Source organism: Phalacrocorax aristotelis, chromosome 2 (assembly GCF_949628215.1).
Source record: "Phalacrocorax aristotelis chromosome 2, bGulAri2.1, whole genome shotgun sequence".
NCBI lineage: Eukaryota > Metazoa > Chordata > Aves > Suliformes > Phalacrocoracidae > Phalacrocorax > Phalacrocorax aristotelis.
Genome location: NC_134277.1, coordinates 96,052,033 through 96,078,444, shown reverse-complemented (window position 1 = coordinate 96,078,444; position 26,412 = coordinate 96,052,033). Strand labels below are relative to the sequence as shown.

At 40.6% G+C, this 26,412-nt stretch overlaps 1 protein-coding gene across 5 annotated transcripts in view; it reads left to right on the top strand.

Annotated features, from left to right (window-relative positions):
- The window catches only part of EPB41L4B (erythrocyte membrane protein band 4.1 like 4B), a 190,292-nt gene that overhangs the window by 149,296 nt on the left and 14,584 nt on the right, over positions 1–26,412 (top strand). For all 5 annotated transcript variants that reach the window (XM_075084416.1, XM_075084414.1, XM_075084413.1 and 2 more), the window contains 3 exons: positions 5,307–5,411; positions 9,915–10,053; positions 10,513–10,590. In XM_075084416.1, coding sequence (XP_074940517.1) covers positions 5,307–5,411; positions 9,915–10,053; positions 10,513–10,590 — 322 coding nt within the window. The remainder of the gene's footprint in view (positions 1–5,306; positions 5,412–9,914; positions 10,054–10,512; positions 10,591–26,412) is intronic.

Here is a 26,412-nt window from a genome sequence, read left to right as displayed (position 1 = left end):
TGGGTGTTGACCTGCAACATTAGTCTGAGCTGGGAGAAAAGAACAGTTTCTGTATCATTATCTATCTGTTGGACCACAGGAGCACCACATTTTCGTTTAGACTGCAGACACATTTTCATTACAAGGACAAGAGAGGGGAGGGAATTTTTTCCTTTAAAAGAAACAGAACTCAAGTGAGGAAGGTGAGGAAAGCCCACAAGCTGTTTTTGGATTTGGCTGCTTCTCTGTAGCAAGGAGCTTTGTTGTACATCTGAAATCTATGGGGTGGGGGTGGTATTAAAAAAAAAAAAAGATAAAAAAGAAGAAAAGACCTTTATTCAGAAAGTTTTATGCTGGCAATAGCTTTCAAATGTCCAAATAACGTTTTAGATAGCTAACCTGTCTTCTGAGAAAAGCTACCTTCTCAGGGTAAAAAGCACATATTATTGTTTCTCAACTTCAGATGGCCATAACTTTGGAAAAGAAGTAAGTGTGCAATCCTTAGAGCACAGACTGAGAAAAGATCTGCATGTTAATGTGTTTGCTTATCTTAGGCTATGTCTTCGATACACAAGAGAACGCATCTGTCAAATATTTTTCCTCTTTCCTTTCTTCCTTGCTTTTCCTTCCCAAGATTTTACTACTGCATTCCTACTCAAAGGGAGTTCTGAAGCCAAAAAATGAGCCAGTGGTTTCCCCCCCACCCCCCCATGAATCAGCACCTGAAGGCAGGTCAGCCTTCATGCAGACGGATGTATCCTTGTAAATCATGGAGCTTTTAGCCTCTAATTCTTGGCCTTCATCTGGGAGGATGGAGGGAGAGACATTGTTCCAGATGGCAAAAAAGGCAAAACAGAAGCAGAGGGGATAAAACCTGTTAAAGACAAACACAGAAAGCAGGTTTCCGCAGCAGACTTTGGTGGTTTTAAAATTCCAAACTGGATCCTCCAGTGCAAAAGAAGTTATTTCATCCCTTTCAGCTTACTAGGAGCACGGTCATTTGCTCCCACACAGCCCACTTGCCACATTTCAAAGTAGTACAGAGGTCTTTCCAGAGCCAACTTAGCAGAGGTTGGGGAAGGCACGTCAGTCTGTGGAAGCCACACAGTATGCAAAGGGGTGGTGCAGGCAGCAGCATAGCCCCAGCTCTGTGAACTAGTCTCCCCATTATGGCTGAGCCAGGGTGGAGTGGGACCCCCTGAGTGTCTCGGCACGAGCACCTACATCATGTCTCCAAGGAAGATTCAAGCTAAATCAGTGAGCATCTGTGGTCACTTGAAATGTTCCACAGTGCATGTTTTTTGTGAGCCGTTTTGGTTTCAGTAGCCCTGTTGGCTGCTACTCTGAGAACAAAACAAATTTCTTGGTTTTGGGGGGATCTCTCTGTAGGGCTTGCTTATGTTTCTGTGCAGGCTTGTGAAACGGGCTGAAGCCAGTTCAGTAGAGTGTGCCGGCTGCTGCTCAGGAGGGTGCTGGGTGTCTCAGTGCACAGGCGGTTTCTGATGACCTGGCACTGTACGCTGACATTCGTGGTTGTTATTGTCATTCTCACCAGGAAGTGGCAGATCTTTATGTAAGGTGCCAGGTCATTAAGTAACTGTCTTGGTTCAGTACCTTCATTTTTATGCCGTGGTGGTTGGATACTGTTACAGGAAAAAGGTTTTGTATGAATTAATAACATTGAAACAGAACCTTATAAAGGAGCTGTAATACACTGCACGACTGCATGTTTTATTTTTCTTTTTTTTAATTTATTTTTCTTTTTTTAATTCTGAGTCCCACTGATGCTTCAACACTTCAGGTTTTGTTCAAGCTCACATAAGTTACTACAGGTAGGACTATGAACTACAAATGGTGATATCTGCACTTAATGACTCTATTTAAATAGCTAAAATAATTACAAGGTTTTTATTCAGGAGTCATATTTTCCAATACAAGATAATATATTCTGGCTGTAGATATCGAAAGGCAACAATAGAAGTTATTCTGCTTTCTAGTTGCTTCTTTTTCAGGAATATCAATGAGATCATTCTTAAGAGTTTGTGTGATATTAAAAGCCTACCATTTTTAAAACAGAACAGGTTCTGAGTTGATCAAGCTGAGCGCTTTCTTGCATCTGGTTGCTGAAGTGAGAGTAGCAACAGTTTTGATCATATTCAGACTGAGGAAGAGTGTTTGGAGATAAAACAGGAGCTGTCACAGATTTTTTTAGGCTGGTGTGGAAAGAGCTAACCTAGCAGGGTTTTAATGAGGGCAAAAATCCAGCTCTGCAGTTGGTAGGACTAGCCTAACATGTCATCTCCTGCTTATGGTAGGCACCCTCTTCAGGTGGAGGCATTGACACTGCTCTTTTTCATTCAGAGGCAGCTTCAATTTACACCCTTGATGACCTGCAGCTTCTCAAAATGTGCAGTTAAACGGTGCTTGTATCTCTCCCAGAGGCCTGATAAACATCAGGAGAAAGGCAGTCACTGCATCCAGCCTTTAACCAAAATGATGGCAAAATTTTATAATAAAGGGAAAGAAGTGTTTGCTCTTGAAATTGTATTGCTTTTGCAAAATTAGTGGGTGGGATACTTTACTGGCAGGGTACAAAATACAAATAAAGTTTATCCGAGCAGTTACAATCACTGAAATAGGAGTAGGTGTGTCTAGGGGTACTGTATCTTGGCTTTTTTTTTAATACTGTTCACTTGAAAATTTACAGTATTCAAAGAAAAATAAGGTTTTCATCTATTTGTTGGGTTAGAGTGTAGGGTCTATTTGGTTCTCGAACACTTTTAATCACAGTTGAGTGAAATTTTTCATGTGAAATTTTTTTCAAGATTAATTCAGACTTAGAACTTTAAAACGTTTCATATATACAAATCAGTTTCATAACTTGCTTTGAAATCATGATAAACTGCTTCAGTTACAAAATTGCACAATATCTTTTCAAATAAGAATTTGATTTTGGCAATTGTTTTGAAAGTCCCACCTCCTCCCCTTTTTTTTTTTAAATTGCAAACCATGAGAACCAAAAGGAGATATACAGGCTTTGTAAAATAAAACTTTTTAAAGGAACAGAAATTATAATTTCAAAATGTCCTTTGTGTGAAAATATCTGATTTACTTTCAGTACAGATTCTAACAATTGTTTTGAGAAATATGAACTAGCCATGAACTGGAAATAGATTTGTTACCAGCTTTGTTGTTCCACACTGTGCTGTTTCCTGACCCCCTTGATAGTATTAGTGCATTGCTTATTAACTTTTTGAGCAAACATTTTTCAACTCACGTGTAGTTGATACCATTATTTTTGTTGCTGCTTTCACTGGGTTGATGAAAAGGTTTAAAGCTTGTAACTACTGTCTTAGACAGGTATTGGAGAATGGTGGGGACTGCTCATTCAGAGCAAGAATTTCAGCGAATGTGTTTCAGCAGGTTTGAGCTGGAAATAATGGCATTACTTACGTTCACACAGATTCACACAGGCCTCAACATAATTATCCTGCTTATGTCAGAACCTGAATTGAAAATCAAGTTGGCTAAATTGAACTAGTAATTTTTTCAGTTGTGAAAAAGCTACCTTTGGTTTAGCACAAGTTGTCTAGAAAAAAGAATAGCTAGAGCAGTCACCCAGTCTGAAGACTGACTTGATGAAAATGTCATTGGGGGCTTCCATCATTATGCTGATTCACAGATTTCCAGATCAGACATACTGACTTCAAGATTAAAACAAGAGAGTTTGGGCTTTTTTGCTTCCCTTATCTTCCCCTTATTTGCCAGACTAAGAAACTCAGCAAAAAGTCTGAAAATATGGCTGGATTGTTCTGCATTAATCTCATCGCAAATCTGAGATATAAATGACTGAGCCTGAAATTGGAATCTGAGAGGGGGCAAGATATGAATCTTGCTATCTGTACTAACTTCTTGAAGTTAATGGGATCAAAAAGCAGAATAAAAATCAACAAAAGTTGTTCCATGAGAAGCAGAACTAGTAGAGTTGGGTTTATGATTTATGTATGCCCTTTGTACTCTTCTACTTCCCATTTCTCCATCTTATGCTCTGTGGCCTTTCGAAAGACTAAGAAAAATAGAGGAAAACTGAAGATATAATCTGAAAGGCTATGCCATCCCAGTAGGTTCTGCTGTAGCTGGACAGCAGGTTCAGAAGTTATCAGAGAGTTAATGAAGCTTAAAACTCACAGGGGCATCAGGAGGAACTGCAATTGTGAAGATTAAATATGCTTATCTTATTATGGCTTTAGAAGACTAATACGATGCAAGTAGACTCAAAAAATTCAACCCACATTTATAATATTAGAGACAAGATTGGGCCACTTCTGCCAGTTGTGGAATGTATATTGGTGCATGAACAGTCCCACCAGTAATCAGTAGGGCCGCTGAAGTACTAACTTAGTATCTGACTTCAGATTAGACAGCAGAATACCATTTCATAAGTTATTAATCAAGGCTTTGAAATTACTCCTTTAATGTTTAGCACATTTGTTATGCTTATAGCATTTCTAATACATGTATGATGTATTTAATCATAATGTGATGCTTCAAATGTAAGTAGTATTTAAGATAATTCATATGCCTTCGTGCCCCTCAAGCCCACGGTTGAAATGGTTTCTTCCCAAGGTCATGAAGATCTTGTATTTTGTATTTGTGCTATTTGTATTCAAGCCTTCATTAACCCTACTGATAAATCACTAAAGAGAAGATCCTTTTACTTAGGTCTCCTCCTTCCCATTTCTGTCCTGTGCTGGAGCTCTGCAGGTGTATTTCACATTCATGAGGGGCTGAAACACGTCTGAGTTTTGCTTTTTTTTTCTAGCAAGTATCCTTTTCTTGGATCAAATGCATTAGTTCATTTCCCTTGAGCTGCTCTTTCAAATGCAGAAGGATAATATTTAATTTCAGGTAAAAACTATTTTAAGCAGAACAGGTTTCACAATTCTTAAAATAGTTTTTGTTAAAGGGTTTGTTTGTTTTGGGTTTTTTTTTTTTAATATTTCTGACATGACTGAATCGCTGGGCTGTTATTAAACTGTTGTATTTTGGAAACAGTGACACCTCCACATGGTCTCTTACATAGGCTGTGTATTTGTAATCAGTTGCTGCTTTTATAAATGGTATGCAATGCACAGGAAAGTGAGTTCACACATCCTTTTCTGTTCATGCACACTGGCCTGGGGACTATAAATGGAACAAAAGGATGAACTTCAACGGGCACTTGCCACTTTGCAAGATAAATGTGTTGATGAGTTAGAACTTTGTTGATATGCCTGAAGTAGTTTAAATAAAGACTGTGCCACATATATTTTTCTTGTTATTTTTAGAAGTCCAGCTCCAGTGCGACCTGAAACTACGCCATCAACTGGCCCTACAGAAAAGCAGGAGATCAAAGTTTCTCGCGTGAGGAAGTTAACAAGGCAGTACAGTTTGTGAGTAACATCTAGTACTATCTTTATGTTTTTGCCTACTGCAGCTGAAAATGAAGGGGGATGATAATTATTGCTCTAGCTATGCCTTCTGAAAAGCACGAGTGCAATTACATGATAATGATCTTATACTGATAGCATTCCTTTCATCACGGAGAATCTTTAAGCTTTTAATACAAAATGAATTTGCCGTCCCTATGCAGTTGCTAACCCTCAGGATTGCAGGCCCTCTGCCTTTTTCTGAGCTGATAGGTTAAGAATTAGAAACCTTTTTCTCGCACAAAATGTCAAAGACCTGGTCTGTGCTGGAGCAAGCTGCTCCGTCTGCTTCATTACAACCCCATTTGCAAAATGAGGAAAACAGTCCTTAGTTGCTGGGTCGTCGAGCTGTGTTGTCAGCCATTCCCTCTCAGAAAGTGCACCTTCTCTCTCTTTCTCTCTGATTTTGTCACATGCAGAAATTGCTGAGCCCACTACAGCTACAGCCAGCAAAGTTAGGTCTCTTAGTCCTGGCAAGAATGGTCTGTGCCTATAGGGCTTTGGCATCCCATTTACACCTAGTTCATCCAATTTGAGAGTCTCTGGAGGTGTGAGGTACTGAACAGATGTGGAAATCGCTTTGTTCATTTGTCCTTCGTATGAAAGGACAGACAAGGCCACCAGAAACTAAGGAAAAAAAGGACAATGTCAGCATAAACTTATCAGTACAAAAACACCAATGCCACAATGGAGAAAAAAATGTGTATGTTTTCTATGTGGAATGGCAACTGTTAGTCCCTCCAGCAATTTTAATTTTAGTGTCACTAAATATATAGCAATATTAGCAAAAGTTTTCCTTCCCTCCAAAAGGACCCTAATAAATATCAATATGAAGTTATTTTCTGTCTCAGTATTAAGAACACTGGCTTTTGTTATGGGGAAAAAAGTAACAATCTACATCACCAAAACTGAAAAATTATTTAGGAGAATAAAAAGAAGAATGAATCGAATTGAAACTAGGAGGAAAATGAGCAGTTAGCCAAACTGGTATTTGTGCAAGGGACCAAGGCTGATGATGTATGGGAACACACAGCCACAGCTTGGTCAGCAGGCCACATAACATGCTCTCTTTTACTATGATACACCAACTGGTATGGTTTGAAAATAAGATAGGACATGGGAGTTGACAACTTAAGCTGGGAAGAGAATCCAGGTTCCCTTACTGCTCTCTAATCCTGAAGGTAATGTGTGACAGGGAACTTGGCAGGAGCAGTTTCCCAAGGCCTGCTCGCTCGCTCTGCCCAGCATAACTCAAGACAGCAGTGCACTTTTCTTGAATGGGACACCACTTCTACTACATCTTTTTCTACATGCCGGAGGGAAGAATCCTCCTACATATTTCAAGATGCACCTGATTTTTCAGATTTTTATATAACGTAGAGACTTGTAGATAGCAGTCAGCAAAGGAAAAGGCTGTGACACTGAGAGGACCAACTTTTTTTATGCTCTTCATATGGCAGGTAATGAACAGGACACGGTGGCTGATCTTATTTGAGCACACTGATGTGTAAGGACAGGCAAGAAACTTATGTCCTATTGCAGGTATAGTCACAGGTTTTATACGCACACTTGGAAAAGTTTTTGATTTAAGTTTTAACCTAAACAGGTTGTTAAACTTGGTACTCAAATACTGCTACATGGCAAACAAAGAGAACAGGGTTATGCTGTGTAGACAATTTTGATGTAAGGGTACCTTGGTGATTTTATGTATGCGGAAGCAGAAAATTTCCCATGGGACCATCAAAGTAAGGTAGTAGGATATGGTGTTGAAGATAGGCAAGGCTAGTAAGAAATCAGTTTTTAAGAATCTGAGTGAAAAAAATTTTGCTAGGGTAGGTTGGGGCTGGAGAGGATGTGTTTACCAAAAAATAGAAGGTGACAACTAAAGGAGATGTATAAGTACTAGGACATAGAATAATGAAAATAGGTATCTTAAAGGGTCATCCCTGAAGCAGAATCAGCTATTCCTAGATCATTCTTGTCTAAGAAAGTGTTTAGCCAACCTGTTTTTAAAGGGCAATGAGAAAATCTCTGGGCGAGGGACTGAGCAACTCCCTTTTCTGTTCATGAATGGTGAGCCAGTCCCCCAGAGCTGCTGAGCACCTGCAGAACACGTGGCCCCACACCTGAGGACAGCCCTGAGGAAAGGAGGAGAGGGTAAATGAAAATGAATGAGAGGTAGTGCTAGAGAGAAGGGAAAGGAAGGGAAGATTCTGTGTAATGGTATCACAGAGAATTCAGTGGTGTCTGGGAAGAGCAGAACTTGAGAAGGCAAATTTGAAGAGACGAATAGTGCAGTCGGAGGCAAGTGGAATGGAAAGGAGACTAGAGGCAGGATTATGCGGTGGAAAAGGTGTTATCACACACACGCGCGCAGAAGCAATATTTAAACACTATATTAAAAATATATATGTATGTATTCAGGAGTGAATTCTCAATTTTTGGTTGTTAAGTTTTTGAGGAACCAGTTTTGAGCATGTCTTGCCCCTGGGTGGATTTTCAGTTGTCCAGTGTTAGGCATGAGGAACAGCACCTCAAGCACACATAAACACATCTAACCACAAGTGTCACCTATGCTATGACCATGTGTAGGGCTGAAGACTCCACAGTTAAAAATAAGGGCTGTGATTGTCTTTTTGTTGTAGACCCAAATTCTATTCAATTTAATTCATCTTGTTTCTGGACTGCAAATATGGGAAATGCAAACAAATAGTGAAGAAGTGTTGTGAAAGGAATACAGTGAAGAAGGCCAATTCTCAGACTTGGAGCTTACATACTCTCTGACATTGAAGTATTGAAGTATAGTGAAGATTATTGAATTATTGAAGTATTATTGAAGTATTATTGAATTATTGAAATTATTGAAGTATTGAATATTGTGAAAGGAATGCAGTGAAGAAGGCCAGTTCTCAGACTTGCGGCTTACATGCTTTCTTACATTGAGCTTACAGCTCAATGATTGATAAGACTGGACCCTAACCCTTAGCTTTCATTCCCAGACACTAAGAAGCCTTTTTGAACTTGCAAGTTCTCAACAATTTTCCACTTCACTGTGTACAACAGAGCAGCTTTACCCAGCAAGGATGGGGAGGGTGCCAGTGTATTCCTGCTGAGAGTGGGGAGAAAATGTCAGCTACATGTTTCTGAAAGAGAGATTAACTAGGTCAACAGCCCAACTCTGGCTTGTTGCATTAATAAAACATCTATTGAACAGGTCCAAAAGATTTTGCATGTTCTTTCCAGCATAAAACCAGTGTATTGTATATGCTCTGGTACTGAATTCTATCCTTACCCAGAAGAAATAAAGAATGACGCATGGAAAAGATACCATTAATCACCATAGCTTTATATCATAACAAAAAACCATTGCTATCAGCCAAACGACCCACCATAAGTCTGTGCACACTGTATGTCATGTAGTTTTGAAGTACTGTGTTGCCCAGGCATGCTGCCTTCAAGTAGCACTAAACCAAGTACAGTTCTGTTCTGGAAGTATCTGTCAAACTGGCACGGCAGACATCTGTGCACTGTGACTACCTAATTGGTAGTTAACATGGTGCCATTTTACGAGCAGAAAACATTTTTCTCATCATTTTTCCATGTGCTTTAAACTGTCAAGCTGTAGTCTTTCATTTTCACACATCATTCACTGTAATAGAGGTTCTGTAGGCCAAATTGTGACTCTGTTTACCTCCGTGCAATTGCAATTAGCAGTTGGGAACTTCCTGACTCAGGGTTGACTGATCCCAATGATTTATAGTCAGTGGGGCTCTACAAAAGTAAATGAAGGTATAATATTCACTACCGACTTTCATTTAGTGGTGACAGTAGGTGAGATGGAAAGAGCTCAGCTTGACGCCCTAGAGCCCAAGGGAAGTGTGCAGCCTGGTTTTGAATTAAATGGTTTTTTTATCTGAAAACAGAATAATCGGGACAGGAAATAGATATGCTCAGAAGAATGTTCCTAAAGAGCTCCTTTTCGGAGCCAATGGAAGACTTTAAGAGCAGTTTGAAAACAATAGCACAGACTGACTGCATAATGGGTGTCAAATCTCCTGTTGGTCTAAAGCCAACGAAGCAGTTGGTCCCATGGATGGATCTAACCAGATCTGTTCTTACCAATACAGCCAGCCTCCACAGAAAAGAATAAACATTAGAGTAATATCAAATCAGTTCATTTATGCATATATACGTACTCCATAGAAACACTACTTGCGTATCATACACATAAGATTTCCATTTGCAGATGACAGTTATGTAACCGATCAACTTTTGAGGAACCTTTAAAGCTTAAAAAGCTTAATTTACTTGAAAGTTAGCTGCATTACAGATGGAAGAGTAAACAGAACTTCACTGCAAAGCCCTACAGCTGACATACATGTTTCCAGTGCCTCCTCCAGCACAAGTATGGTCAAAGTCCAGTGACATTTTCTAATGAGAAGATCTGTCTGCTTTTATCTACTGCAGTGATGAAGATGACCTTCCTCCAGCACTGGCAGCAGCAGCGGCGGCATCAACACCTGTGTCTTCAGCATCTCCTGGGTCACAGAAAACATGTACGCCACAGACATCAGAAGGACAAACACAGGTTTCGCCTGGTGGCAAGGTAACATGCAAAGAGATAAGCTTAGGTCAGTTTGGAGAGTATTCAGGAAGGGTGGGAGGGAGTTGCAGGTAACATGTTTTCCTTAGATGGAGTAATTCTACATTTAGGACCACTTTTTAATGCAGAGTTGTAGTAATATGTTTAACCTGTTGCATAAGGAAATATTTAGACACTGCTCCAAGACCAAACTAAAATCAGTAGTAGTTTTTCATCAACATCAGGGGGCAGTGGGTCAGGATTAAATTGATATTTACCTTTTATTTCAAAGGTGCATAATTTTGTTGTCCGTCTTTCCTGAGTAGCCATACTTAAAAACACATAGTATGAAATTTGAAATCCATTTGGCAATCTATGCTTTACAGAATTAAAAAGAGAAAGAAAAAAAACCAAAACAAGTAACAGAATTACAGAAATTAAATTATTTTTTTTTTTAACGCTGGATTTATTCTTTGCGTTTAGAGTTCCACAGATGCTGGAAGTACATTTGCTTTGGAGCCAGGTGACCTCCTGATGGATTTTACAGAAGCCACACCTATGGTAAATAGTTTCAGTTTGCCACTAGGAAAATGTAAACGTTTTCAATAATTTGTCTGCAGCTAAAATGAATGAGATACTATGCAGTGTGTTGGATAGTGCACAGGAATAAAGTAAGTTTCTTTCATATTCAGTCATCCTGAGCATCCATTATACTCAGTTCAGCATCTCTGAAAATCAGTCCACATCGACAAAACTTACGGCTGAGCTTTTGAATGCTATTCTTTATTGTTGGATGACTTCTCATTTCTCTCTCTGACCTGGATATCTTTACACCTTGCTGCACTGGTTTTGTGAGCTTCTTTGTCCCTTTAACATAGATTCCTAATGTGGTCATAGATTTGCTTTTGGAGTTGTCTGGGAAGTCCCTTCTCCCTACAAGTTTTGCTTAGACCTTACCCAATAGCCAATACAAAGACATGTAGCTGCACTTTCACGTTTCATTAGCAGAGTGCTTTGCTTCACTTTCAGGCAAAATAGTCTACAACGTGTTGATTATTAACTTCTTTTTTTTAGAGGTACATGATTTGTATTTTTGCTTAAAAGCCAAGGAGAGGTGCTGGTTGCAGAGAAGTCGAAATGCCTCTTGACTTCCATGATTTCAGGCTTTCACCTCAGGTTTCCAGCAGGTTACTTGAAGGATCACAGTATGATCCTTAACTTTCTCGAAGTCATCCTGCATTGCAAATAGCTCTTACCCCAGATAGATCCTCTGCTGTCCAAAGCCATTTTTGCTCACTTCTAGAAACCATGTTTAAAGCATATAAAAAGCACTACATGGGCAGCACTATGTTTTTGGCATAAACATGTTTGTATTACAGTACTTCTGTTCTGCGCATTGCTTTTGCTACATGGTTAGGTCCTTGTTTACAGTGTGGGATAGGTGCTGTGGGGATGTGTGTTTTGCTTCAGAGACAGTGTGGTACCAGTCTGTAAATAACTGCCTGTATCCTGTTACCACTGGACGAGAGATGTGACTTCCCCTGCAAGTCTGGTGAAGAGAAGGCTTATCCCTCCTAGGCTGCTCCCTGCTTGCAGAAGGGATGTGAATATTCAGATGTGGCTTTTTGACTTTAGAGGCACATTGAGGTGGGCATGGGGTGTACTATGCCTAGAGACTTGCTGCTGTGGATGGGAAGACAGGTTTGATGCAGGGGACTGGACAGGAGCTAGGGAGCAGCTGAGACTGTCACCGATATACTGCAGTTTTGGAACGGACAGTGGCCCTGGAAGGACAGAGAGATCTGCATAGCTGTTCTCTCTCATGCAGTTTTGACCCTGTGGGATTGTTTCTTTACAAAGTCCCGAGGGCACTTGATGGTCCCTCTATAACTTCAGGAGGTTCAATAAGAATTTGTTCAATAAGCCTTTGTCTGGAGTTTGGGTTGACAAGACACAGGCAGACTGAAACTGAAACTACCTGAAAGGAGGTTGTAGCGAGGTGGGTGTTGGTCTCTTCTCCCAAGTAACAAGTGACAGAACAAGAGGAAATGGCCTCAAGTTTTGCCAGGGGAGGTTTAGACTGGATATTAGGAAAAATTTCTTCACTGAAAGGGTTGTCAGGGATTGGAACAGGCCGCCCAGGGAAGTGGTTGAGTCACCATCCCTGGAGGTATTTAAAAGGCATTTAGACGTGGCACTTAGGGACATGGTTTAGGGGTGGACTTGGCAGTGTTAGGTTTACAGTTGGACTCAATGATCTTAAGAGTCTTTTCCAACTTAAATGATTCTATGATTCTGTACAGGTTAGATTGTCCTTCTCTGTATTAATAACATGTTTGTGGCTAAACTGTAATTATCCTTTGGAGTTTACTCTAAAAAACATTATACCATACCCTACTATATTAATCAGAATTTTTCAGAATGAGTCATGGAGACTTTTGCAACTGACCTGCTCGAGATAACATAGGTTTGGGTTTTGTTTCCACTCAATAGAAGTCAACATTACACACTTCTTTTCTAGCTGAGGATACAGGCCTTTTTCCCTAAATATTTTACCTAGTCATGGTTTCCCCTTTCCTACCCCACCATCTGCTGACATAATTTATCACGCTGTGTGTTCATAACTAATCTTCCATGACTTTCTTAGTTTTAATATTTCAGAGAGCATGTACCACACAGCATCCATCAACCCTTTTTGTTTTGTTTAATGTCTGTAAAGGTCAGCTTGTTCTCTACAGAGCAGTTATTGTTTACAGACCTTTCTCTGCAGTTTCACTGGCTACAGGCTGCTCTCAATTGAGGTTTGAATTAAAAGTTTACTCTTCAGGGGAAGAGACTCCAAGCAAAAGCAAGCATAGGGGAAATGCGTAACTGTAAGCCAGTCTGATTATTTAATAATTCTGTTGTGATAACATGTGCTGTCATTTGAGGGTCAAGATCATGTACAGCTTAGTGTTGTGTTACTGCCAAGTCAGTGGAAGTGTGCTGGTTTTGCATGCTATGACCTGGCCCTTGGGAAATTGCTTGTTAACTGCACCCATTTGTTTCACATTCAGTAACAGGTGCAACGTCTAAAGGGGTCATTCATACTGCCTAATTTGGGGTACTTGCCTGAAGAGGTAGTGTTGGAAGTTCAGGTTCCTACATAGTCAGGGGGTTTCCTGCAGAGGGGTATTCAGACAGTGTCTTCTCTCTGTCACCTGAACTAGAGAGACTAAGGCACCTAAATTGAAGACCTAAAATCAACTTTTTTATTTCAGTCATGATATATGCTGCCGAACTTCCCCAGTTCACTGGAGAGCTGTTAATTTGAAGTAGTTTCAGACATCCTCCCTTCTCTTCTATAACATTACTGGCAGAGAGTGATTAATAGTCACTGACTCAGCTCATGATCTTTGTTGTTCAGTGTCTAATCATTGATGCTTCTTTATGGCCTTGGGTTTTATCCATATTTTGCTGCTGTTGCCCATACAGAGGAAGCTTTAATACACACTGAGAGTTACAGTTAGAAGTGGAGCTCACAAAACCAAATTAACTTATAAAAATGGGAAGGATTAGTGAATGGATTGGATTAATAGAATTCATCCAGGCTGCCATGCAGTGATCAGAGCAGTCAAATTTGTCTACTCGGTCAGCCTGGAGGAGCTACTGTGGTATATACAAGAACCAGCTGAGCTCTAATGGTCATTTAGTCATCAATACTTAGACTGCCAGTAACAGCAAGGTAATTGCGAGGCAGACTGATTTCAGGAAATCATTTTGCAGGAGAAATAATGCATATTTACTAATGCAGATTGTCTAGAAGGAAAGGTATCCTTTTGTGCTCTGCGCTCCTCAAACCATGTGATTTATGCACGCTTCTATTCATTTTTCCAGTAAATCCTACAATTAATTGATTAAAATGCATTACATGCTGTCCTTAAAATCATTATATCATGTGCGGAAGAAAATCCTTATCTTTTTATACCACTTCATTGTGACTTTAAGCACTGTACCTGGCTTGTATGTAAACAAGATTCAATCCCCCCTGCTTCTGTGCTTCAAAGAAGAGCTGGATTTTTTTTTTAAATACAACATTATAGATGAAGAATTATAGCATCGCATTATGAGCATCCTTATTGTGGTGTATTAAAATTAGTTTTATCACCATAGTAGGCTCTTTCTGCCACCAGTCTCCCTCATTTCTAGCTTTTATGGAACTGGAAATCAAAGCTTGGGCTTCAAGCTATTCTGTTCCAGCTTACAATCAGTTTGATTTGTGACGTGGGTATGAATGCAGAGCTTTCTTGTTTCATTACAGAAAGCTCAGTCCTAAGACCCCGAATGAACATAACAGCTGCTACACCATGCTGACAAATACCTTCCCAACCAAGAGAGAAAGGCATTGTGCACAAACTTCGGTTTGATCTAACGGGGTAGGACAAAATAAATCAGAATTAGCAGTCTTACACACCAAACCTAGCTATTCCTAAACTTGGACTAAAGTTGAAAATGCAAGGTGCATGGGCTAGGACTAAATCATGATCACATCTGACGAGATATCAGAGAGCACCAATTTACAGCTGGCAAGTGCAGACTATGTGTTCTTATTTCATGCTGTATCAAGTGAATAAATTTCTAGGGCTGCACCTGCCATCTGTTGGTGGAAAACGGTAAGTAGAAAACTATTTGCCTTTTTAAAACTTGAGATACAACATTTAAAAGGTATAAACTACCAGTATGATAGTTTAAAAATTAAAAATAAATGGCCTTCAGTGTAAAACTAGATATTTTTACATTTTTTTTTAGCATGAGTTGGAAACAAGTGTTTTTATTTCAGTAGTGTAGACAATCCTATTCACTGAAAGTGATCTCACTGAGTCTCTAGTGAGTAGAGGAGAATGAGTAAAGAACCTTCTAATTCCATTCCCATTTAATATTTGTTATATTGATAAAGAAGAGTTGATTGGATTTTTAGTTGCTAAATTTTTATGATAATTTTGCAAGGTTGCAAAAAGCCAAATAACAGAGTGGGAAAAGAGTTCAGTATTTCTTGCCTTCATTTTGAAGATCATTTCACTTATTGTGCAAAGCAATATTTCAGTGGAAGACAGGCAAACATATCAAATTCTAAGAGCTCTATAGGCTGTCCTTTTGTTACTGAATTCTAGAAAAAAAGCAGCTATAATGTAATTCAAGACTAATATTTGATAAGAGCATTAGATAGTATGTATCTATCATCTAATTGGCTGTAACTCTGCATTCCCCAGAGGTCTTTAAAACATTTCAGTCAGAGACAAATTTATAAATGCTTTGTTTGTGGTGAACTACATGCTGAAGATAAAATAGGCCTCAAAAAACTTAGGAAGTCTGTGTGATATATTTCAGAATTAGAAGCTTTCTACTTTTACATCTTCATAACGACAAAAAAGGTTTCTTAGTACAAGGAGAATCGGAAGCAATAACTATGAGCTGGATTCAAAGGAGAATGTTCAAAAATGCTATTTTCTAAGCTGGCCTCTCAATTAAAAGCATTTGCACATTCAAGCTTACATGCAATGGCCAATTATAAGCAAAAGAATTTGCACAGAGAAGCAGTTTGTCTTTTATATGTAACGTTATACATACAGATAAGAACTCAAAGCAGTAAGCAGCACGTTAAATGTACATTTATTCCCTGTTTCAAGTTCATGCCCTTTAACTCCGTATTAAACTAAGAAAAAGCAAGGAGCAGCAATTGCTAAAGCAAACAACTTCAATACAAAAAAACTTGTAACAACAGGCAATAAATCTAGTTCCATGGGAACTCAAGGAATACTTTGAATATACTGATATTGCAAAGGACCTTTATTCTGCTGTAAGAAAAGGGCATCAACCAGATAAGAACACAGTTTGAAGGGGTGCACTGTACTGCTCAGACAAATTGGGTATGATACATTTGACTGGGGGTTTGCAGAAAGTGCTCAGCGCTGCATGCGGTGCAAGGTTCCTGGGAGCACACAGTCTGAATCAAGCAAATGCAAATTACCTGAGCATCATTTAAGTATATAAAGGATGTTAATAACTAGAGAGAGGACCTAACAGGTTTTTAAACAATCATGCCACTTGGGCAGTCAGAATAACGGGTGAATGCATTTTGGATTGTACTTTCACACTCCCTGATAGCTGGTTCTTATAGTCTGCACACATAAAGTGCTAGAAATAGGTCTTGCAACCAATATGTACCTCTGCATGCTCAGGCATGGGGCTTTACTGGTGGATGCCAGTCTCATAAGAAGTCTATTGAGTTACTAATATGCAAGATAACTGAGCGTCTGGGAATGCAGTCACGCTCAGAGACTGCCTGTTGGATCTTAGTTCTACATCCACTAAAAAATGTAAAATGCTTTGACTGCTACCCAACTATTTGGGGATTTGCTGCTATTCATCCATTACAGAAGGCCTCACAAAGTCAGTGAAGAAGCAAAATGAGAGAATGCTAAAAGATAAACTGTAAACATCTAGATTTCCTTTTGATTTTGCCTCTATTTAAGTGATTTAAATTCATTGGCTCAATGAATGTTTTCCCCCCCATTATCTGTATGCTGAGCAGAACAACTCAGTGCACTCTGTAAATGTACGACAGATGATTCAACACTTTCCGATTTCTTTAACTAATTGAAAGTGAATTCTGCAAGGAATAAAATGATCACAAGGTGAAATCCACTGCCGACTTTGCACCAGTGCACACTGTGATAAAACGGATATGATGAGTACATGAGCAAGAAAAGGTACAAAAAGAGGGGAAGCTGTTAAGTGGAAAAAAGTGCAGGCATGATTCTGCACTGTGCCTACTTTGTATCTTCTAATTCACTGCTTTAAAATACTGGCTAGCTTTTTATAAAACTTGCAATGAAGGTAAGGGTGGAATGTCAGAAGGTAGCTTGGATCTAGGTGGTATAAGCTTTTACCTAGAGAGGTGACAAAATCTGCCATACACAATAACTTTTAGTCATCTCTGTACATTTTAAGGTGCTGTCTTAACTGTCCTCTGGCATTCCGTGTGCCGGCCCCATGCCTGTAGAAATTATAAAAGAAGCAAATGCCTATCTATAAATCTGTTTTCTGCCAAATCATGCAAGCAGAGCTGGTCCTGGAGCTTAAAACTCTGGCTGGAGTCCATAACGTGCCTGACACATGCTGGGAGCTCATTTCAGAAGACTTTTACACCACAAGACCAGTAGGTCTTCTACCAGGTGTGTGCCTGAAGGGAGATACAGTCAGGCAAATAGCTTAGAGAACTGCTCGTGCTCTGTAACCAAAGTCTGCGAGGCTGTTGCCCTGTGGCAGGATGTTTGCTGTGCCTTTACTTGTTGGTAGTTTGATGGCAGTTTACAGACTTGCCTATGAAGCTGGAGGACTGAGGTTGTGGTGCCAGGTCTTTCTGTAGATGGGTGCTGGATGGATTCTTCTGTCCCAGCTTCCTTAGTGGGGTTGTGACAGGAGCTCGATCAGCTCGTTGATCCAGCTGAACACTAACCCCACAAACAAAATGATTTAGCTTTAGGTCAAATCATCTGTGAAAGCCTGTGGTTTCACAGATGCTTTTCCTGAGGGCTGTGGGAGTGATAAAGTACATTTGCAAGGAGAGTGGTTTCTGGAGTAGTACTCCAAATGGGACTACTGTGGCTGTTGAAGTCACTTTAAAATGAAGTTTGATCGATTTATGAGAGGGAATCTAGGATGTGCTTGACTGCAATAGCAGTGACTTGAGGCCAATTGACAGGCAAGATCTTGGGGAGACTGCTCCCTAACAATACAGAGCACCTGAAACTACCAAACACCATAGACAGGGCAATGCAAGACTCTGTGCTTTTTTTGTGTTATCAGTGAAATAACCATTTTTAGTCCAAAGCGTTTCTAAGTGCCTCTGAAGTATATAGACTGACACCACTTCAGCTGCGGTTAGTAAAGTCAGAAAACCTGAGGATCATAAGCATTATTGTTGATTCAAAAAAAAAAAAGAAAACACTACCTGCAATCCCTTTCTCCTGCCTCCCCATCAAAAATGTAATCATTCCATGACAGTTACAGCTTTCTCATTTGCTTGAAATCAACACCAGAGTAAGTGAAGTGGATCAAGTAAATGCAAGCGAACAGATTTTAAATTGGCTGACATCTGCCTCCTGCTACAAGCTGAGAAGGCGAATCTTTAGTAAATCCATTAGAACCTGCATATTGTTGTAAATCAGGGCCAATATGTTCAATCATACTTTTGCTTAACATCTTTTTTTTTAAATTTCTGATTATTGCTTTACTTTTCAAGTGAATGTGTTTCATGTCCTTAGAAGCAGTAAGCAGGTGTAACATCTGCCAAAGAATACTAAAAGTGACAGGGCTTTTTAGACATAGAGCATCAACTTTTGGCTGTACTGCCTGAGTCTCCTTCTTTTGCACTCTACAGTAACCCATGTAATAGAAAAACATTCAGCTTCTGTGCAAAAGCCTACTTGAAACTAGGTATATCTTTTTAGGTTTGCTTTCAGTGAGACAAGTATAGTGATGAAGCTATTATGTCTCAAAGTCTTTTGATAAAGGCATATTAATCACCTTTCCTGTGGTCTGAGGAGTACATAATTCCTTTTGTCTCAGCAGCTGTGAAGTTCATAATTTTTCTTCCTCACTCTGATTAGTGACAATTGCATTTAGACTCCAGTGAGTAACTATTGTGTGTTTGTTTTCTTTCCAACCCCATAATGAATTGATATATGTGTAATTCTAATTCATATTTTTCCAGTGTGATAGCAAGTGTGATGCTAACTGCTTGGCTGTTCTGTGGAATTTCAATTGAATGCCTCCAAGCTCTAACATAAAATGAAAACATCTGCTTTCTGAGCTGTTTTTTGACTGGCTGGGTAACTCAACTTGTAAAACCAACAAAAAGAGCAAGTAAAGTTTCTTTTTATTTGCCAGTCAACTGACTAATGGGAACTGATAGGGAATATATTTTTTTTTTCTTCTTTGAATAAAGTAAAATCTAATTGTCTACATTTTCTTTCAAAAGCCTGTCCTTTGGAAAACATCCTGAATCAAATGTCAGAGAGTGGTAAGAAGGTAGAGAGAAGTCATATCAGGCAAATTTGAAATGTTTTCATTATAGCAATTGTGAAGTGTTTCAGTTTCAAGTAATGTTTGTTAATTAATTTCATAGAATCATAGAATCTTTAAGGTTGGAAAAGACCTCTAGGATCATCAAGTCCAACGGTCAACCCAACACTACCATGTCTCCTAACCATGCCCTGAAGTGCCATGTCTACATGTCTTTTAAATACCTCCAGGGATGGCGACTCCACCACCTCCCTGGGCAGCCTGTTCCAGTGCCTGACCACTCTTTCAGTAAAGACGTTTTTCCTAATATCCAATCTTAACCTCCCCAATGCAGCTTGAAGCCATTTCCTTTTGTTCTATCGCTAGTGACCTGGGAGAAGAGACCAACACCCACCTCGCTACAACCTCCTTTCAGGCAGTTGTAGAGAGCGATAAGGTCTCCCCTCAGCCTTCTCTTCTCCAGACTAAACAACCCCAGCTCCCTCAGCCGCTCCTCATAAGACTTGTTCTCCAGACCCTTCACCAGCTTCATTGCCCTTCTCTGGACACACTCCAGCACCTCAATGTCCTTCTTGCAGTTAGGGGCCCAAAACTGAACACAGTATTTGAGGTGCAGCCTCACCAGTGCCAAGTACAGGAGAACGATCACTTCCCTACTGCTCCATAACCTTTCCCAGCACCGAGGTCAGGCTGACAGGCCTGTAGTTCCCCAGATCCTCCTTCTGGTTCTTCTTATAGATGGGCGTCACATTGTCAAATGATGAACTTGCCAATGTTCATTTCAGTGAACTCATGTTTCCAACCAAAATGTAATTTCTAAATTGGGCACTAAAGCCTCCTCTGACAAAATGCTAAGATAAGCACATTCTTTTGTACCACACCAATTCTTTTGTGACACATTCCATTTGAATAAATAGGCATTTCCTGATGAGAATTCCTAAGCAGTTCCAACAGCATCTCCTCTGATGAACCACCAGCAGTACCTGTAAGACCATCAACTTTCTCTTGTGACCTGCCTATTCGTCTGCTGCTTTTTACTGTTATTCACAACAGTGGGAAAATCCCCTACCAAGGCATATTATGTATTTAATTTGTTGTAGTCTGTCTAATAACAAGCAAAACCAAAAGAGAGACCTAGTCATTGGCTCGTGAGATTTACATCAGGCCAGATCTTTTGCTTTGACTTTGTACAGAGCCTAGGACAAGTCTTATAACTCAGAAGAGTGGCAATAGTAGAAACAACCAGTAAGTTGCACTGATAAATTGAAGTTTGCAGAAATCTCAGCATGTCTGTGTTAATTCCACAGTTTCTGAGCCTTGTCCCAAATATTGTAGATAATAGAGGAAAATTGTAATTTAATTGTGGAAGGAAGAAAACAGGAGTTGCTTAATTCCAACTAATCAACTCTCACGGTAACTGGATTAAAAACCACAGAACTCTGTAGAAAGAATCCTCTTCTGTTCATTACCCCTTCTATCACCCTCTGAAAAACAAAATAATCAACTGTTTTGGGCTGAGGAAGAAAATTTCTACAGAAGTAGATGTCCTGTACATCCAGTTTAAGCCTGCTGACTAGAAAAGAGTTCTTGCATACTCCTTAGTTATTCCTTGGAACTTGGCCACAAAACCACCACTGTGGAAGAACTGTGGATTTATGGCTTGCTTTATGGCATGACATTCATCTCATGTTCAGCAGCCCAAGACCAAACCCCACCTCTTAGAGGAACAGCCAGTGAGTTCAGGAAAGTGAACCTCTACAAAACTCATTTAGCAATATTATTTATTGTTCCTCTGCCAAAAATTTGGCTGGAGTCTTGCAAGTGCTCTGATGCTGTGGAACATCACCTGGCCACTTTGGGCAAAGTGCCAGATATTACCAAGATGTATTTTGATGAAGGAGCTGCCCATGCCATCTGGCACGCACACCATGCTATGTGCACACGCTTTGCTGAGAGCCCTGTTGGCAGTGCTGGAGATGGGAAATCATATGCCAAGTGCAGTGGGCTTCTGACTACCTGAATTTGTGCACAGTTTGGCACTCGTCTCATGCTGCATCCAAGTCAAGCAAACTGTCAAAATCAATAACCATGAAGCTCAAGCGCTCCCGTCCAGATAGAGCCCGTGTGTTTGCAGCAGTGGCTGAGCTGCCCAGAACACGGGCAAAGCTTACTCTCTTCAAAATGTCTGTGGTCAGCAGAGCCCATGGTTGCTTGTGCCTCTAAAGTGATTTTGTCCTTCAGATCTCTCCTGCCTTGCTGCTAGTGGTTTGGAAAAAAGGGTTGAAGAAACTGTGCTTTCTCCCTCATCAAGAATAGGGGCACTGAGGCAGCGTGGGGGTAAAGGCTTTTCTTCACTTCTACAATGTGGCTGAAGTGGGCATATTACTGCATCAAGACCCGTTAGTTCCCAAGCTCATGGAGAGCATGCTTTAAAAGCAGCAGGCACAGGGTTACAAAAGAAACCCCACACAACACTAAATCAAAACAACACCCCCAAGAAAACAGAGTATCCCAGGTCTTAGCCATCAGCTATCCCAGGCATCTTGGGGAGAAAGTTAAAGCCATCACTGTAAGCCCCCTCATTGTTTCTCAGTTACAAGGTTGACACGACCAGCTTCTGCTCCTCTTAGGATTTAGAAAGGGTTCAAGGGTTTTTTGGATTGAATGAGTTAACTATAATCTTCCCAGGGACCATAACATCAGCAGAGGTTGCCAGACAACAGTGGGTTTTGGCATCCTCCATCACCACATGGTGCTGGGAAGGGGCCTTGGAGGCAGTGGTGCTGGAAAATTGCCTCGCAGGAAATCCCCAGCTCCCAGTTTGGCTCCCCTGTGAGCTCCTGCTGGGATGGGCAGGAAGTCACTGACTGGGGACCAGGACATCTGGTCTGCCTGTGACATTTTATTCACAGCGTATTTCTTCCCCCGAAGAAGAGCCACAAGACCTCCAGGGAGAGGACTGTCGTTGTTTGGCCTCTCTCCCATTTCCCTTTTCTTTTCCTGTTCACTGCAACGTTATAATCTCCTTCAGTCCCTTTCACAGAGATGCCTTTAATAATGGATCCTCTGGATCCTTTGCCCAATAAACAAATTATGGGGAAGTAGAGCTGTGCTCAAATGATAGAGCAGCCTTCTGGCATTCAAACTGCTGTCATTTCTGGGCCGAGCAGAAGAGTTCTGTACTTTTCCTCTCAGTCCAAAAGAGAAATTTCTGTTGTAATTAAGGATGGGAGAGAGTGAGCAATGTGCTAATAGCCCTAATCAATTGGGATTATCCCTTGGCTGGGACTAATCTCTTTAACTATGGAACACGCCTCAGCACAGTGTCTCAGACTGGGAGACTGGCTCTTAAGATAGCATCCCAATTTCTTCTTGGAAAAAATGGAAATAAGCCAAGAAAAGGAACAATGCATTTACTTTGATGCTGGATTGCTTTAATGAGGGACTCAACAGGCACAGAGACATCTGATGTGTTTCATGGCACTGAACTGGCAAAGTATTACAATGCAAGTGTTTGAATCTGTAAATGTATATACCTAACGAACTGTTGTGTTTGAACACAACAAGATTTTACTCGCAGTTGAGACAGAACTTTTGTGTTTCTTCAGTGCTTGGTGGCTGGTGATATGAATGATTCCGTAGTCAAGGGTGTGAGGTTATGAATAAATAGGTTTTTATACGTAACATTTATCACAAATGATTTACTGGGTATGGGATTGGAATTTTTCATACACAAATCTTAAACCAAGCAAAACGTTGTTCCTTATAGACTTCTAGCTTCTACTTGAGTTGGTCTTATTGATAGGATCAAACAGTTTTGCATCCATTACATTTAAAGAAGCAGTAATCTGTTTCCATGATGCATGTTGGAAAGGGTGGCGTATTGTGAAACAAATGGATTATTGTCATACAGAAGTTTAATTCAGACCAGACTTTGAGAGTAGTGAGACTGGCAAACTGCAGCACAGCGCAGCAGTCGGCACTCCTACGTGTATAGTAGATCCTAATCCATGAGAGGTCACCAAAACTTGTAGGCACATGCACAGATTAAGGCTGCAGTAGTCACTTGGACGACTCACGCGCTGAAGTTGAAAGTACACTCAAGTGTCCTTCTGGATAGATATATGAAAGTAGTGCACCAGTTCATCATTTTAATACTTCTTCTGCAGATGCACTGACTTTGATCTACCTGTGCTATTCTTTTTCTTTAGAATAATGAACTGTATAAACTCCTGGGGATTTTGGCAGAGCTCACTAGCCCAGAAAAATAGGACAGAAAACTAATGCAAAGTGTTTCTTACTATCCTGACATTCAAGGAGACCATGGCTGGTTGAGTTTCTGGACACTTAAGGACTTTCAGCCAGCTTTTGCTCTTACAGAAGTAGAGATTGTTTACAGTAGAAAGTCAAACTGTTTGTGTTGGACAAGGGTCAAGCAGTGCACTGTTTGCGTCAATCTATCCTAACTTTTCAATGGACAAATGTGATCCTGATGCTTTTGAAAAAGTGCAGGTATGTTATGTCGTTATTAGTCAGCCTTTGTTGAAATGTCTCCGGGTTTGAAGTGTCCCTGTTAATGAGGCATGGTGAACCAATAGTTATTGGATGGCGATCTGTAACTGTCTATACTTAGAAATAATCAGGTGTGGCTAGTGGTGAGTTTCCATCTGGTACAAAATGCATGTATAGTCTGCTTGCTGGCAGTCAAATTGGGAAATATATGGCTTTCCTGGGGCACTCTCAGCTGGCAGGAATCACAGTACTCATTTCCTCCTCTTCATGTTATCCATCTCTAGTGACTTTCTTCTACGACAACAGCCTCCATCTGCAGAAGATGCCACGTAATTTTGTTGGCTGTGCATGTGATCTAGGCACCTGGCACTGGATCATCGTTGATTTCAGTGGTAAAGACCAAGGGGCAAAAAAGGTAACTTTGCATTAGCTGTCCTAGCAATGCAACTAACTTATTCTGCAGAAGTGTTGGAGAGCAACCGTATCCAGCGAGTATACCTACTGCTTTTTGTTTGCTTCGTTTCTGGTTTTAAACAAAGACCAAGCAAATGCTGCAATCTTCAGTCTGCATTTTAGCCAATGCATTAAGACTGTGACATCATTTTGCCTTGCCACATTTTCCTCAGGGGATGGTGACTGGGCTGACAGCCCATGCTGAGTTATGTTCTGCTTAAGTTTGCTCGCCTTCACAGCATCAGCCAGAGAGTACTGAAAATCCCAAAGACTGTGAGAGCATGGACACTGTCTTGCTTTTGTCACATCTGAGTTGTCATTATTCTGTATTCTTTTGAAGAATGTCTTCTCAAAAATGGTCTCGAGGCAAAGCTACATTGGGAAACTGATCCAGGACATGCATTTCCTTCCAACATGCTGTAGAGATGCTGGGCTGACTTAATAACATTACTACGGTCGTCCCCTGTCCCTTCACAATACATCTGAAACCACTTTACTAGCAACCCATAACTACAATCGTTAGAGTGAAGATCAACAGAGTACTCCATCTATAAAGGCAGCATAAGAGGGATACTAGCACCAACGTGATTTGCAGGGCTGCCCTTGCAAATTAGTCCAAAAGTTGTCAAGAAGATTGAAGTTTTTATCCGGGGCATCTTGGCTACCCTGTTTTAGGTAGATTGGTTGTAAATAGTGTATAGCTTATACTGTAGTCACAAACTACTATGCATTAAGTATCTGTGAAATGCTGTAGCTGCAGCAAAGCCAAGCTTCAGCAGAGGCTGAACCTTCCACATTACTCCCATGAACATCCTTGAGCATCCATTTGGGAGCCAAAAGTTACTGAAGCACAGCCAAGGAGCCACACAGCCACCTCCTGACAATGCCGCTATGTTAGGAAGAGTTGCATAAAGTGACTCTAAGAGGGAGGAAAGTATCTGATGGGAAGTATTAGCCCTGTTGTACAAGCACCGAGTGAGACATCAAGAAGATGGTGTACGCTTCCGGGGCCTGTTCCAGGACAGATGGACTCAGCCTGCAGCAGGGTCCAGAGAAGGGCTGGCGTATGGAAGTGAGCAGAGGAATGGCAAGTTCACCATTTGAGGGGACCACAAGAGAGCTTGTCTCAGCAAGGATACCGTGGATTGAACGTGACTTTCAAGGTGGAGCTTTCTCAGTTTACCAAAAAGAATTAAGTGGTACCTGTGGGGAGGGAGACTGTACTGCAGTCCTGTGGAAACTTGCAGCAAACAGATAAGTTAGATGAATCAAACAGTTGGAGTCACTTACATTGGTTCTTAGGTGTCAGTGATTGTTGTTTGAAGCATTTCCTTGAACTCCAATCTCCGCCAGTTATTTGCAAGATGAGCAAGGGAGACCCGAAAACCAGATGGAGCTGGGAGGGAGATTTCACAGTGTTACCTCCCCAGAGGGAGTGACAGTAGGCAGGGAGGTTCTGAACATGTAGTGTTTCTCTCGCTTGGCAGCTTGCACAGAAACCCGTCCACTTCAGAAACTTCACATTTGGTGCCTTAGGATGTTTTCAGTGGTACATCTGTGCAAAATTACCCCTCTTTAAAGTGTGTGAATGAAATCTGTTTGCTGACACTGGCACCTAGATATCATTTCAACAAGTGGAAAAAATCCTGCATCCCATGAAAAGAAGCTGGCCTGTGATGCAATGCACGTAGGATTCGCACCAAGTGTGGTTCATCAAGGCATTTCGTTCACACAGCCTTTTCCAAGACTGATTAGCCAATTGTACTCCGTCCTGTTATGAGGCTGTTGGACTGCACTGGTTTGGTCTGATTTTTGCCCTGTGCTTCCAGGCAGTGATTACCCCTGCCTACCTATCATGCCAGTTTTGTTGCCACACATGAAGGGAGTGAACTGGGCTTGACACTACCTGAGTGATCAATCATTAGGGCCAGGAACTACTCCCACTCAAAAGAATTTGTTTGGCCTTTGGGTATTGCATGGTGAAAAATGCCAGAAACTCTTTGTTTTTACATTTTCCACCTCATTATTCATTTCAACCACTAAAATGGTATGACAGCAGCCAAGAAGCTTTATTGCAGAGTCCAGAATCATATCGCTGGTTTTGGAAACTAGGTCTAATGGTGTTTTTAATTTCACATCACACATCAGGACTGGGAAATGCTAACACAGTGTACTCCAGTGGTTTTGGCTGCTGATCTTTTTCAATTTGATGAGTAGAAACATGTCTTTGTGCTGTATGGATGCGATGGTATTCAACTTAGATCATGTATTTTGAAATAAAGCACCTCTAGCTACATGTGTATACTGAGAGCTGTGTTTATGATACTGCTTCAGGTGTTAGCAGCTCTGCTT